This window comes from Daldinia decipiens (genome assembly GCF_022478715.1).
Source record: "Daldinia decipiens strain CBS 113046 unplaced genomic scaffold F4813scaffold_1, whole genome shotgun sequence".
NCBI lineage: Eukaryota > Fungi > Ascomycota > Sordariomycetes > Xylariales > Hypoxylaceae > Daldinia > Daldinia decipiens.
The window spans coordinates 423,883-438,857 of record NW_026054544.1 but is presented as its reverse complement, the minus strand read 5'-3'; the positions used below and the strand labels follow the sequence as shown (position 1 = coordinate 438,857).

General features: G+C 48.7%; 4 protein-coding genes across 4 annotated transcripts; 1 reads left to right on the top strand and 3 right to left on the bottom strand.

Moving 5' to 3' along the window:
• Positions 1-52: 52 nt before the first annotated feature.
• Positions 53-1,313, top strand: F4813DRAFT_378223 (thioredoxin-like [2Fe-2S] ferredoxin-domain-containing protein; the record flags this gene model as incomplete). The annotated part of the gene is made up of 3 exons (XM_049245317.1): positions 53-175; positions 408-698; positions 954-1,313. 3 exons carry the CDS (start codon positions 53-55, stop codon positions 1,311-1,313), a joined length of 774 nt encoding a protein of 257 aa, XP_049104622.1.
• On the bottom strand, positions 1,299-3,765 carry F4813DRAFT_6191 (uncharacterized protein). The gene has a single exon (XM_049248705.1). It carries the CDS (start codon positions 3,306-3,308, stop codon positions 1,644-1,646), a length of 1,665 nt encoding a protein of 554 aa, XP_049104621.1. The 5' UTR covers positions 3,309-3,765; the 3' UTR covers positions 1,299-1,643.
• Positions 3,766-3,774: 9 nt separating this feature from the next.
• F4813DRAFT_341447 (uncharacterized protein) lies at positions 3,775-6,289 on the bottom strand. Its single transcript, XM_049241294.1, has 2 exons — positions 5,110-6,289; positions 3,775-4,919 (listed from the first exon to the last, which is right to left on the bottom strand). Exons 1-2 carry the CDS (start codon positions 5,893-5,895, stop codon positions 4,368-4,370), a joined length of 1,338 nt encoding a protein of 445 aa, XP_049104620.1. The 5' UTR covers positions 5,896-6,289; the 3' UTR covers positions 3,775-4,367.
• A 1,861-nt stretch (positions 6,290-8,150) lies between these two features.
• F4813DRAFT_384237 (uncharacterized protein) lies at positions 8,151-9,899 on the bottom strand (the record flags this gene model as incomplete). The annotated part of the gene is made up of 1 exon (XM_049246052.1): positions 8,151-9,899. The coding sequence occupies one exon, from the start codon at positions 9,897-9,899 to the stop codon at positions 8,151-8,153; it is 1,749 nt and encodes a 582-aa protein (XP_049104619.1).
• Positions 9,900-14,975: the final 5,076 nt, after the last annotated feature.

Below are 14,975 nucleotides of genomic sequence, written 5' to 3'. Positions count from 1 at the left end.
AACCCGCTGAGCTCTGCCATCCCTCTTCAATTGAACGCACTATACATTCACCATGGCGTCTAAACTCGCCCCGGTCTTCCTCCGAAGGGCAGCCCGCCCAGCATACCGGGTTCCTCGATCACAGTTCCGAGCCTTTACAGCCGGTAGCTCTAGAAGAAGTGAGACCCTCGCAGTGGTATGTCTTGTCCCCATCTTTCTCGATCAAGCCCAAGAGGCTCTATTATCCAGTTGCGAAATAGACGGATGCTGCGGAAGTCCGTCTGTCAAATTGGCTTCTGCCCCTTCGCTGTATTCGGCCTCGATGCCTACCCGAGCAACTCAGGGTAGCCTTTAAAGCCCTCGTCGGCTTATCTATAAGTCACGAATGTCCAGTATGTACTGACGCTCAACTTGCCTTGCGATAACAGCACCGGAATACCCCCGACAACAACCCCGAGATACCCTTCAAGTTCTCAGCTCAGAATGAAGAGGTTATCGCCCAGATCCTAAAGCGCTACCCGCCCCAGTACAAGAAGGCTGCCGTGATGCCGCTGCTCGACTTGGGCCAACGCCAACACGGCTTCACATCCATATCGGTCATGAACGAGGTAGCGCGGCTCCTCGAGATGCCCCCCACGCGTGTATACGAAGTCGCCTCTTTCTACACCATGTACAACCGGACGCCGGTTGGCAAGTTCCACGTCCAGGCGTGCACTACGGTGAGTTTGCGTCGAATTTCTTGCCGCTTGCGTCGATTTCACCCTGCATTTCCTATACACACCTATCGTTTGAGAATTCGTTCGCACCATCTCGTGTCTATCGGACGTGCTATATTATGATATTATGATGTAAACCTGGACGGGGAGTCAAACCACCATCTATAGATGAGTTGTCTGGTGGATAAGTCATTAGTCTATATTTGAATATCTCCCTCAGAAATGTACCGCTTGCTAACGAGATATGATCTGGAGTAGACACCATGCCAGCTTGGCGGATGCGGCAGCGACGCGATCGTGAAGGCGATCAAGGAGGAATTAGGCATCAAGCAGGGCGAGACGACACCCGACGGACTCTTCACATTTATCGAAGTAGAATGCCTCGGTGCTTGCGTCAACGCGCCCATGATCCAGATTAATGACGACTACTACGAAGACCTAACACCCGAGTCTACCAAGAAGTTACTGGCCGGCCTTAAGGAGAGCGCTACATCACCAGGCGCCAAGGTACCAAAACCCGGCCCGCAGAGTGGCCGTGACACTTGCGAGAACAGTGCTGGCCAGACGAACTTGACGAGCAAGCCGTGGGGTATCGAGACTACGAGAAGCGACCTGTAAATAGAGACAGCGGAGAGACCTCTTGGTGCACGGGCGTAAACGTAGACACTTTGTACATAAGCTCTATTTGTATCGGTTCATAAAAAGAAGACCGTCCCTTGCGCCGCTTCCCACGCATTCTCTGTAATAGATATCCCGATCAATTTTCTGGTCTTGCTTGAGTTAACTGGCATTTTTATTTGCTTATTTGATAAATCTGCCTTTTCGGTTCCATTTAATCATTTAACCCAACCAGTCGTAACCGTTACCAAGGAAACTAGATTTGATATCGAAACCCAGAAGCTTAAAATAAAAAAATTTGCTTGCTTGCTAACATTTCAACATCCTAGCTTAACCCAACCTGAAAATCCAACCGTCTCCAAGTCTCTGGTTATTCTCGCTCAGCCCGCCAAATATCAATACGCCATTCTCTTCTAGGTCGCCCACCGGCGTACTAGCCAGCCATCCCCTCGGACTAGGGCCTTGGACGTCCAAGCTATTGTCTTCGTCATACGGTCCCGGGACGACCCTTGTCCATTTACCTTCTCCCGTTCTGCGCCCTACAGCATGCAGGAAAGCATCTGTGACGCTGGCGGCTGTCATGCCGATAGGTGGCACCTGGAAGGCCCAGACGTCGTTCCAGAACTGACCGGCGCCTGCGTGGCCTTCGGCGCTGGGACTCCGCTCGCCAAGCATGAGGACGAGGTACTCGCGTCCGCCGCCGCCGAGCACGAGTTCCAGGCTGCTGACGCTGCGGTCCCCGGGCCACTCTTCTGTAGGTACCAACTTGGCCGTTTCGCTCTCACTTGGAGGGGGGGCGTTAGTGACGGGCGGGGCAAGAGTCTGCCACTCGCCGCGCGCGAAAACGCCGATCTCGCCTCTGCTAACGCGGTCGTCGAACTCGTCGAGCGCTAGATCGAGAACATCCAGCTGTCCGCCGAGCTCCTTCTCGCCGTCGTATCCACCGAAGCGGTAGAGGCGGCTCTTGGCGAGGGCCAGGGCAGCACCGCCCCGCGCGGGGCCCGGTGCAGATGGGAGTTCTTTCCACGTGCGGCTGCGCACGTCGAAAGCCCATACATCTCCCGTCCTGCCGCCATCTGCCGTGCAGCCGCCGTGAATGATGAACGTGCCGAAGCCCGCGTCCTCTTCGTCTACCGCGTGCGCGGCGACATTGCCCGCAATCGGGCGCTGCGGGATCCCCACATCGGCCGAGTCGCCCTCGGCCCACGCCTTCCAGCTCTCGGTCCGGCGGAGGGGCTTGATGGCGAAGTCTCGCGGCTTGTCGGTAGCGACTGCGGCGAAGAAGCTCCGCGGGGGTGGCACAGGGCTGTTGTGGTAGGGGTCTAGATACGCCCAGGTATGGGTCTTGGTCTCGAAGACCCAGACCCGGCCGTGCTCGTCGAGGGGCTCCGAGGCAGACTCCGCGCTGCGGCCGCCGAACAGGAAGATGCGGGAGCCGATGACGGCGCTGGCGTGGCCGACGCGGGCGCCGGGGACGTTGCCGAGGCTGTTGGTATTGGCTTGGTCGGATGTGGCGGACGAGGATTCCCCGGCTACAGGCGGGGTGGGAGAGCTCAGAGGGACTTCGGTCAGAGGGTCCTTAAGCTCAGCGGCGGTCTCGTCCTCCTCCGTGATGGGGGTGGGCTCGGGAACGTGTTGCTCGGGAGAAGGTTTGGCCTTGACGCTGTAGTAGTCGGCAGAGGCACTTCCCGTGGGAAGCGCTATGATGTGCATGTCGTTGTCGACGGGTTTGCGGGAGGACTCGGCCTCGCCGCCGAAGATGTATGCATTGCCGGCCACTACGTCAATTGAATGTGACGATCGTGGGAGAGGCGGGATGGAGATGTGTTGCCAGGTGCCCTTCATCGTGTGGGCACCTTTACTTTTATCTGCACCTCCTCCTCCTCCTCCTCCCGGGCGTTGTAGATGAGGTAGGTGAGGCATTGAGGGTAAGTTATGGGGAATAGAACCGATTAGGTCGGTGCCGCGACGCTTGAGTTTTGCAAAGGACTCCATCGTATTAACGGCTGTAGTAGGTAGTGAAGATGAGATGGGAGGTGGGAAATGGGAATGTGTAAAACTAACTCTCTATGTATGTTAAGTATGTATGTTAAGTAGAGAGGTAGCTTAGTTATAGTAGTTATGCCTAGTAAAGTACCTAAGGTAGAGATAGATAGAGTTAGGTCGGTAATTCAATGTGGGCTGGTAGCTGGCCTGCGTAATAGGCTAGTTAATAGATAAGTCGGGCTGTTCCTGAGAGCTTGTAGAAAGATGTGACGTAAGACAGGACAGGATGATGGATTTATGGGGTGAGGGGTGCTGTAACGATGAGGTGCACATACGCTAAATCAATAACGCTAAATCAATAACGAGCAATTACTTTTACGATAATTGATATTTTATAGATGGTATAAAAACAAATATCGTATATAGATAAAGTATGCATTTGTAGATGAAGCAAGAGGAATCGAACAACGAAACAGAGCTCTACGATTAACTAACCTACCTAGCTATTTTAATCAACTTCAACTCGTATCAACGCAGGCGAGACCCTTGTCTTTTGATGTATCCACACACCAATAACGTTACCATTGCATGGGAGCTAAGCCCTGCTAGGGCCCACTTTTGAGCTTCCGGGTAGTGTACCTATGTAGGTATGTATCTCTCTTCTGTAAAACACGCAAGATATCGCAACCGAGGTTCTAGGTTAGGTACCTTGTATTTTATACATACCATAGTACATATCCACGTTATGTAGGTAGGTATCGTCATGACCTCGTGAATCTCATCGGAATCAAACCATCGTCACCTTCAAATTCATCCTTCCATTCATTCATCCATTCCACTTTTATATGTACGTCGACTATGTACATGATGTAGATATATTGATCCCCAAGTAAACAAACAGTGATCGCTCACTTACTTATTTACTTACTTACTCCCCACCTAAGATGGTTTCAAAGCATACCACCATATGTAGCAGCTATTAGAAAACTGCATTATTGTCCTAACTCACTTTAGCCCAGTAACCAACCATACACTTCTAGCGTAAAGAACTCGTATATCGTATAACATCTATGGGCCATCCCGCCGCTTCCGCGTCTTGCCCCTCGGCTTCGGCGGTCTTTCTACCACCATCCACCCAGGAGGTGGTCCCAGAGGCGGGCCCATGCCCCTTCCTCCACCGCTACCCCTGCCTCGGCCTCTGCCGCCAACATATCCTAAGATACCGGGAGGACCAGGAGGGTGTTGCATTGGTGGAGGGGGTGGTGCCGGAGGTGCCATAGGCCACATTTGCATCAGTATAAACATGCCTGGCTCGACCAGATCCTCCCAGAGCTCAGGTAGGATAGTGACGGCCGATTGTTCTATGGGTGTAAGTGTGGGAGCTGGCGGCGGGGTTGGAGCATGCGGAACCGGAGGCTGGTGTGATGTACCAGCCATATGAGGCTCCATCCCGGGATGTTGCACGCCTACCGGTTCTGACACAGCCTGGGGTGCCATTTCAAAGCCGGTTTCTGTCGAGAAGGGGAGGTGAAAGGTAAAGAGATCGTAGTGCCCCTTGATTACGTGGGGTCCGATCACGTCGACATAGACAAAGCAATTTCGGATTAGACGTTCCATGCCCTAAGATGCTGTTAGTCATAGGGAAGGTAGGCATGCTCTCCAAGGAATCTCAAAACGATGCTATATCGCTGCTCTCTTTACATAATATTTATGCCGCATCGGATGAGCGTCTTCGAGTTAAGACCCAGTATACTGATAAATAGACTAAAGTCAAGAAGAAAAAGAGTAGAAGGATAGAAATATTGCTCACCGCCCAAGTTTTAGCCTTTTCCCAAGGGAAGATGAATTTACGGCCCACGGCATCTTTGAATCGAATAGGTAGCTTCTCCGGCGGCCGATCCGCCGATTTCTCCCACCCGGGATCTCCGAACCTGAGCGGCCGGAAAGTCGGTGACGCGGCTTCCTGGTTAGTGTGCGGCCCACTTGCAACCGGATCTTGGTCGGCCGGGTACGGCTGTGGCTGAGAGTGCGGCTGCGGCTCCGGTTCGTGATCCGATTCTGCTTCTTGCTCCTGCTCCTGCTCCTGCTCCTGCTCCTGTTTCCGCTCTTGGTCCTCGTCTAAATATAGCTTGGGCGATGCTGTCCTAAAGCTTTCACAGTCGGACTCTACGCTTAATGCCTCGAGGCTAGGTTTGGGGGACAGCAGCCGGGTCTTTAGTTTGATACCATGCTCGGATAAGGATTCATCAAGTACGCTAGATGCAGCGGAAGATTCGGGGGACTCCAGATTCTCATTTCGACTTTCGGGATTTGTAAAGTCTGCGTACGGATATCTTCTGTCAACGAAATCCCTGTGGACCCTTACAGGAGCTTTGCCCTTGTCTTTATAGTCAAGTACAGACTGGTGAGTGTACCCGCTGTCGATGTGATCATCGTATCCGATCGTACATGAGCTTATCCTCTGTCGCGAAATCTCTTCCGTAGCCCTCGACCCGCCGAAGCCTTCTTCGTCGCTTTGGTCAAACGAGCTAGCAACATGGTCTTCACGTAGAGGTTCCGAGTCATCATGGACCAAACCTTGGCTAGGGCTGGCCATTCCGGGGTTGACGGGGCACTTTCCGGATTATGCGGGACCGTTCAAGCCGTGATGAGTCGGTCGAGGTGCTTATCAGCTTTGCTCTGTGACATCAGTCTGTAGCAACAAAAAAAAATATTAATTATAATTATAGAAATCGGAAATAGGGCCGAAGACGGCATGTGTGCTGCAGAGGAAAGGAATGCCGAAGTGCGGCTGAAAGTTCTTGTACAACGCAATCCAACGTGAATATATTGTATAGTACTGTATAGTAGATACTGTATTTAAAGATTTACCTCTCTTTGTTCTTTGTTATACATCTAGTACACGTTGCTAGCGCCATGGCGAAGACATGTGTCTTAGGCCCGTGGTGGAGATTCCAGCGCTATTTGCGGGAATCTATATACGTGTAGTGATTGGTGTTTTAGATGAGATCTACCTACCATTAAATGTTAAATGTATTGTACCGCGATACTTGTACCGCAATACTTATACCCGACATATGTTACCTACCTATAACGTAACGCAACACCAAGTATAAGCACGCTTAGGTACCTACCTACCTAAGGTAACCTACCTACAACGTCAGTCACTTACAGGTACCTCTTATCGTCTTATCATCTTACCACTGCTTACCTTAGCGCGCGGGGGGGGTCCTTGAAAATGCTTACAGTTATTATGTCATATCTCTGAAATCCTTTCCGATGAACATGTTAAGGAAATATTGATTAGTTGAATATATATTCAAGTTGTACATATTTTCTATAATTAACATGGGGTTGTATGCATAATATGCTTTTAAGTTTGTATTTTTTATATTTAAATATATGGTTATATATATAATATCATTTCGATGGAATATGGGGAATAGCCAATTATGTAATCTAGTCACGTGCAACCACGTGCGTGGGGCTAAGCCTAAAAGGGCTTACCTTTTAGGCTAACCCACACACACACAACTCAACAATAGACAACAACAGATCGTGATAGCCTCATTTCAGTACCGTGTGTTTCGTTTTCCTTTCCTTTCAACGTATGCTTATTGGTGTACACCTAATCCTTACCTATTCATTACCCCTACATGGTCTTCCTACATATAATTTTATATTTAAATATCATTTTATATTTTAATATTTTTACATAATTATTTTTATCATTGAAATCATTGTTGTAAGCATTTTCAAAGACCCCCCCGCGCGCTAAGGTATGCTGTGCTACGTGCGAACCCACCTAAAACATGCGCACCACCTAAACCACCAGTCCTTCCAACTTTTCCACCTTTTTACAGGTACTTACATACCTCTTACATACCTCTTACATGTATGCATCTTCCCATGCACCCCCAGGGCTTAGTTAAGGTTGCCTTAGGCAAGCATATATATAACTGCCCCCATCTGCCATTGATAAGACCTTTCCGCCTTCAACACGCAGGTAAGATGCTACCGGGAAAATGCTTGTCATCGCCGTGGACGCATATGTACGTAAGCCGGCTATCCTACTCATCCTACTCCGTGGGGATGGAAGCTCATCCCATACGTCCAAGATAAAAAACCAGGACATGGACGCCACTCTACATAGGTACCTACCTACCTAGGTATGTAATCAAGGCTTAAATGCGGCGTAGATCTCGGCACCGAGCGCTTTAATCGCCTGTTCCTGCGAACATACCTACCCCGATGCTTGCTTACCCACTTACTTACTTTCTGCTTAGATCGTTGCATTTTCTTCAACCGGTCAAGCTTGAGGATCGAGATAAAGCCTGTACGTCTGCCTAAGTAAGCCGCATGCTGTCTTACATTCCACTGCCTAATGCCGACCCGGATCCCTGGCCGACTCGCCCCGGTAGTAGTCGCAGGACGTTATGTTTCTGATGTCTCAACTGCCTACCTAGGTACCTTAGGTACTCATTATACCATCTAAAAACTCGTAATCTATAGCATAAACTTTATGCGGCTATACAATTTTGTACATAACTTTATATGGCCTCCACGACTATTCGTGAGTGCCTTCAATTTCAATAGCCAGTATAGTTATCTCGTAACATCATAGATAGTTGTACATGTCCCTGAACTCGACGGTTCCATAGATCCCAAGCCCTTTCCTGTAGATTGGATATTTACCTTAGTCATTATAAATCCTTAGATCGCCCAGAGCCACCTTGCCATCAGAGTACTTTACTCGACGTCGAGGCATTAGGACGTATAATTCCTTACTAACCCTGACAACCCTAGTACGGGTAGGTAAGAAATAATATGAAATATGTCCCGTTAGAGCTGTCACTCGTCAACCTCCTCACCCTCGGCGTCCTCATCCCCTTCCTGGTCTACCGTCGCCTCAACTATCGGGCTGCCACTGGGCTTTAAGGGATTACGTAGTTCCCATTTTCCTTTTACTCCTTTCTCGATGATTGCAATTTCGGCGCGGGTAGCCCAGTCGACGAGAGTCTTGTCGTTTTCTCCGCCGAATTCAATCGGCGGCTCTGAACCGGTGGCGGCCTTCTCGAGATGCTTGGCAACGTGCTCCATTCTATCATCCCAAGCATTCGTACCATCAAAGCGGGCATCGCAACCGATGGCTGGGCACTGCATATGAGTTGGGAGGTTGCATCGTGTTCTTTTTGCCCCTTCCTGATGTGCGCGCTCGCGTGCTTCCCACTCAGGCGAGGGCTTCCTTTGTTTGACATTCTTCTTAAGATTCGCCGGAATATGCATGCGTCGCAGATGTTGGGTGTAAAGGTCCTTGCGATTAAAGATGGTCCCGCGAGGAAGTGCTGGTATATAGGGGCTCTGAGAGGAAGGGGGGTTAAGGCGACCGCGGACGGGTGCTGTAGCTTTGCTCGAAACCTTGGAACATTGATCCTGTTGACAGATCCAGTAGTTCAAAACAAGGTGCTGCGAAGAACAATGTCGTTTCCACTCATTCTTACTGGCAAAGGTGGAATTGCAGCCCGCAAAGCCGAAGACACAAACGAACGGTCGAGTATGTCGCTTCTTGATGTGATTTTGTAGGCCGCTCTCATCCTTGAAGAAGACTTTCTTTGAGCACTCGGTACAGGAGAAGCTGCCTTTTGCTCCTTGAATAACAGGTTTGACGGTGGGTCTACCAATCGTGCTCGAGTCACCGAGGTCAATCTTGGGTCGTTTCGCTTCTGGTGTAGGCCCTGGACTGCCCTGTCGCTTTCGGTTCCTGATAGACCGGCTTGTGCTGGCCTTTGTCTTCTTCGGCTTCTGATATGGTTTGTACTCGCCGTCTTCTCTATCTTCGTGCTTCAAAATGAGAGTCTCGGCTTCATCACCGGACACCATCTCGTCATCTGACTCATACGGAGCGTAAGTCGAGATGGGCTCAGGAATGCGAATTTCTTCTTTCACATCCGGCGCAGATTCCTCAGGGCTCATAAGCCGTCGGGATCCGATTTGTTCCCGTATGCTACACATGTCCATACAGGCGCTGCTGTCGTCGGTTGACATACTATATCCTCTCAAAGGGAACTCTGACCTTGGGTTGCTGTCATCAAAATAGTTCTCAGGGGATTCTTGGTAGGGGTTAATGTCGATTGGCTTCACACAATCATCGGCAAGACCTGTGTACTGGTATAGATGAGCTCGAGAACTGGGGCTTTCAAACTGATTGAAGAACGGGGACATTATCGACGTATCAGTGGGCGTTGGTGGCGAATGTGGTTGGTAGTAGTCACCCTCTCCGGGTGGGCTCAAGATACTACTGCCTGTTGACGATGTGTGAGAGGAGAACGATGGTGAGTCTCGACGTTGAGGTAGGCTGCATGAGATTGGCCCTGTACTGTCGTCTCTCCGGATTATGGTCTCATGGAAGATCGTATCAACTCCCGCGTAGTTGAGGATCGTGGATTTGTTGTGATCTGTCAAGTAACGGTGAACCTGTGGAGGTGTCCACGGAGAAGCAGAGGGTTTGAGATTTGGATCGATCATGCCATCGATAGATGAGTTTTCCGGGTAGACTGGAAGTGGCACGGTGTCCGAGTATGCAAAATCCTGATAGTCCATTTTTGTGTCAATCTTCTCGCAACTGTGCATATACGCCACAAGCTTCCCTTGAAGTGTGTTCGAGATGGAGAATGAAACAAATTGGAGGCGTGGTTCAACAGCGTTGGGTCTTGGCCTAGACCTTCTCTTCAGATGGAATGATCCTACGGATAGTAACCACGAAGAGGAAGTGGTTTAATATTAGAAGATAGAGGCGGCCGCAAGGCAAACTTGCAGTAGAAACTGCGGGGAACGAAGCAAGACTTATGGAAGAAAACTTGATGTTCCATATGTTGCGGAACGCACTTGGTAGGCAACAATGAGGCGAAGCAGGGAGTGTGAAGCAACTTGCTTCCGAAGAAACGAGATACGCCATGGAGACTGATCCAACCTTACTACTAATATGTTGCCGGGTGTTCTGGGTCGCACATGTCTTTGTCTCTTGGGCAATCCTACTGCCCTCACAATGTAAACCGACCCACGCGGAGCCGCAACGATATGTACTGTAAGATACCTATCTGACAGGGGAGGGTGGCTGGAGGGTTATTGCGGTAATTTATCGTGTCTTGGCGTAACCCCTGCAGCGTCTACATATGTAGCACCGTATGTATCAGCGAGACATACACTATGCATACACCCTGGCTCGTCATTCTCAGCCAGTCTATGTACCTACGCAGACCAAGTTAGTCTGGAGCCGTTAAAAAATCTCGCGGGGTTTGTGACAGGAGTAGAGGTAGGGAGTACAGATACTCGTGTACATATAACGAACTGGTCCGCGAACGATCCGTGGGATTTGCATTGTACAGTTCGCAGAAAGCCATCGGTTAATGAGACCCATGGCTTAATCCATGGCTTAACTTATGTATGGCTTGCGTTACCTCGACAATGCCTCCAGAGGGCTGGTGATATCGATTCCAAGTGGTCCGAGTCAGATGCATAGAAAGTGGTCGATATCGATTACCAGATCTTCGTTGAGCCGCATATCTAAGTATGTCACTAGAGTATGTTATGTGTATAAACTTTCCCGCAACGTGATTCGAGTTGGACGCGGAGAAAGTCGTAGAGGCTTGAGGAAATATGGTAAGGCGTCCGCCAAGGCATGACAGGCAACGGACAACCAAGGCAGAATCGTCTATCAACCGTAGATAATTTACATACCTGACCTAGACCATTAGGTCGTGTCTGCATAATGAATTTCCTACTAATTCCCTATAACCTATACTGGCTGGGTACCTACTTGGGCATTCCGTGGATGTCCAGTAGCATGCTTATTAGAGACTTTTGCTTTTTTTTCTTTTTTTTCTTCGCAGCTGTCAATTCCTCGCATTGGTTTATTGGCACTACGTATGTTCGCCCGACTACCGTTGTAGTGTTGCGGTCTTCCCCATCCAGGAGCTGACTGCAGGGGGGGTCGCCTTGGGTTGGTTCGGATCCAGACCAGTAAAAGAAAACGAACAAATAGCGTCGTACCGAGGGGCACTTGGCAGATCGCGTCCCGAGTCTTTTAAACTTGGGTAGTATAATACCATGGTTACCGGCTGTCGGTTTGACCGCCATATTCAGATGTAACAATTAGGACAAAATAATCTGGGGTTTGATTGAGCAGGGACCCAAGTATCATGAACCTTGCCATAAGTAATTTTCAAACATCGAGACGCCCAAGTACAGTACTTACCCAAGACTCGAGCACGCAATTCAACAGGCGTCTACTGTCCAGTTCAAACAGGTATTCAGCCCCCACCCCTCCTTCTTCCGTCAAGCCCTGTGTAGCGGCCTTCCATATTGGTACCAACAAAGAAGAAGCTGAAGCTGTGAAAGCAAGCGCCGGCGGCTACCATAGACAGGGTTACCAATAGGAGTGTTGGTTGAGTGAGACATACGCAGCCAGCTGGCGATCACTACCTCAACTTACATCCAAGTAGATAAGCATGACGACGATAGCAATGCCATACGAAGTCACTGTCTGTCGGAGCCGTCTGTATGCTTGTCTGCTTGTATATTACGGTACATAGTCTTGCGTCTAAACATCGTTGACAAATACCACATTCGTTTAAGGGGATAAAAATTGTTAGGATGTAAAGTAAGAATATGAGATATGATAGCGAATTGGGAACAAGTCGGTAACCTTAAATTGGCCGGTATCGAACAAGCAGACAACCTTAGGCCTAACAGGCCTAAAAACCGTCGGGGACAATAGGTGGTAGGTGCGTCACCGAATGGGTCTAAAATCGGGGGCGGAACCGCATCGGGCTCCATAAAAAGAAGGCAGCCAGACTAAGCCAGACAGGCTTACATTGTAGTACCTAAGGTACCTAAGATACACTGTGTATCCCCCACAGGTATAACCCTGCTGGTACACATGTATACATACATTTCGGTATACCTACCTGGTTATAGAAGTAAGCTAGTAAACTTGGGTAGATAGTTACATTATATAGGCATATATATGTGAAGATACCTACTCCAACAAGGCGGCGGCGGACACCTACATGTAGCTGACATTGACGTGGTCCCTTTTTTTTCTCCTTCAATCAAAAACATCTTTAATAATTCTTTTCCTTTTTTTTTCTTTCCCTTCCTGCAAGTGCCGGGGATGCCTGCAAGTAAGATCGTAGATGGTGTCATAACGCAACCCATTTTACATTCGGACACATGGGCTTGTTGATTCTTAGGCGCCCAATTGATTCTTCTACCGAACAACTCAATGGCTGTCTATCACACTTACCGAAGAGAGCCGCATGGTTGATGGCATGGTTGATGACCCATGTACACGTGTAGGGCCCCAACAGCGACCCGAGGGCTAACTAGGACTGCCAACGTTCCGAACTCATGTATGCTGTGTGGCTGCTTTATGGTTAAGATAGATGGCTGCCTTTGGATTTACGGATCACGGCGCGACGGACAGACATGGACTTGTCACTCGGAAGGATTCGAGCGCCCACGAAACATGGATGAATCCATACTCATGTAGACATTTAGCTTTTTTTTCTTTCTTTCTTTTTTTGGGGGCACTGCCAGCCCAAACCGGCGAACGGGATTATGTACCTAGGCAATTTGAAAGGATGGCCGGAAAGCTGGATGACTGGACGGCCTGATATTGTCCCATCCAGTTATATTTCTAGTTTATAGGACATCCCATCTCCAACCGGCCGGTGCCAGGAACCTAAAGAGCTGAGCCTCCATGATGCGTAGACGAGATGTCTCAGAAGTTGAGGTTTAGTTTCCTTGCGGACATTATGTAGATCAAGATTGTTAGCAATTCCTCCTACCTTAAGCGCGTGCGCATTATATGTAACACACATCTACCTACATAATAGCCCGGTCATGTAGCCAGCCGGTGGCTGATCTTGACCTAGGTACGCCGGTTTTCCTAGGCATTAAAACACACGACATCGAGATGTAATGCACGTGGAATTATTAGATAATACCGCCAAGCGGGAAGAACAGATAGCTTGCTTGATTAGGATAATAAAACCAACGGTTAAGCTTCACTTCCGTAAGAAAAGGTCTTATTACAAGCAGGGTTCATCTCATCTTTTGTCATCTGCCTCCCAACATAATCTCGGGTATGAAGCATATAACAAAAATAGATTCAATACCGCCAAAATTGCATTCCAACCCTTACCTAACATTTAACAAAGTAGATGAGAAGCATGTGAACACTCATTATACGAACCACCGCGGCGGCTAACAGTGTCTGTTGGGACGTAAAAGTACATATTACCCCTGGCATTTCACCACCTACCTTACCTATCTACCTTTGTATGATCCACAATCCCAAGCTTTCAATACCTACAGGACTACGGCATCCCGATCCTCATTACAGGTGAAAATTAAGCGGGTTCGGGTAGCACATATATGTGCCCTCGGCAATACCATCCCCGTAGTAGTTGCAAGGCGAACAACATCCCTTTATCTTATTAGCCAGGTGTAAGTACTTAATATTTATCTACTTGTAGACGAAAACATAGGTAGTCACGCGCGGTATGCCCGGTATACCTCTCTAGCAAGCAGAAATGTCTTTTTGTTTTTGATAGGTCATTAGCTGTTTTGTTGTCAAAGAGCCAGCCCGACTAAAAGGATTACTCGTAACTTCATCACTCGTTGACTCACGCAAGATCCTAGCTTGCTGAACCCAACTCGCAAGACTATTCTTTTTTGCAAAATCAGGTACAGCGAATAGCAAAGATCGTAATACCAGCGGCAAAAATCCCCGTCGGTACCAACCCGCCCCGGATGATCATCGAATCGTCCTACGAAAAATTCTTGATGCCCCCTGAACAAATGTACCTACTCCACAATAGTTGAAAGCCTTAGCACTGCAAAATTTTCTTAGTATTGTAACAATACAGACTCGACGTTGTCCAGGATGGGTAACATCAGAAAATCTAGTTGTTTGAGGTAAACTACGTCCAGTACTACGATATCAAGATTCCATAACATCCTGGGCCTGACAAAGCATCTCTATTCATCACTGACCTCAAGGGCAGGGTAGTGGTAGAGTACCTTAGGTAGGTTACTTAGATTTGTTTCAAAAGGATGAGTTTGATGTTCATACTACGTTGTCATTTGCTGGTTTCTAATCCGGGTCGCCGGTGTTGCTCTGCTGATGCTGGACTTAAATGATTACACCCCCCCTGGATATTAAATTAGGTGATGACCAGTCTAGGTCTCTGGAAATATGATTAAGTGAGCTCTGGCATCAAAGGTCCCCTCTGATGTCTTTACAGGAAATATGTACCTAGAGGTTGGGCCTAATCACCTACCTAAATTATCTTGTCCAACTTCAGGAAGGCATATCTCTTCGTAAATCTTCATTCCGTAGCAAAGAACTATTCACACTGCATCCCACCTACCTGGTCCGTATCGCTTCCGGGCCTCCTATGAGGTGTTCTAAATAGCGAACTTATGGGATTCCCCCTATCCTCTAGTTTATTGTTTGGAGCAATATTACCTATCTCTAGCACCACAACTATCCGAGAAATCCGACCCCCTTTATCACCCTAACCACGAAGCCCAATCCACGTAGAAGCCTAGTCGATACGTGTCAATGACAACGAAGACCCCGATCATCTGCCGAAGTAGACCAACAATACT

What these genes read in the sequence shown, in the direction of transcription:
- F4813DRAFT_6191 (XM_049248705.1), bottom strand. Translation starts at nt 3,308, where the DNA reads ATGGAGTCCTTTGCAAAACTCAAGCGTCGCGGCACCGACCTAATCGGT.
- F4813DRAFT_341447 (XM_049241294.1), bottom strand. Translation starts at nt 5,895, where the DNA reads ATGGCCAGCCCTAGCCAAGGTTTGGTCCATGATGACTCGGAACCTCTA. An exon ending in AAAAGGCTAAAACTTGGGCG is followed by an intron (nt 4,920 to 5,109) that starts GTGAGCAATATT and finishes ACAGCATCTTAG; the next exon opens with GGCATGGAACGTCTAATCCG.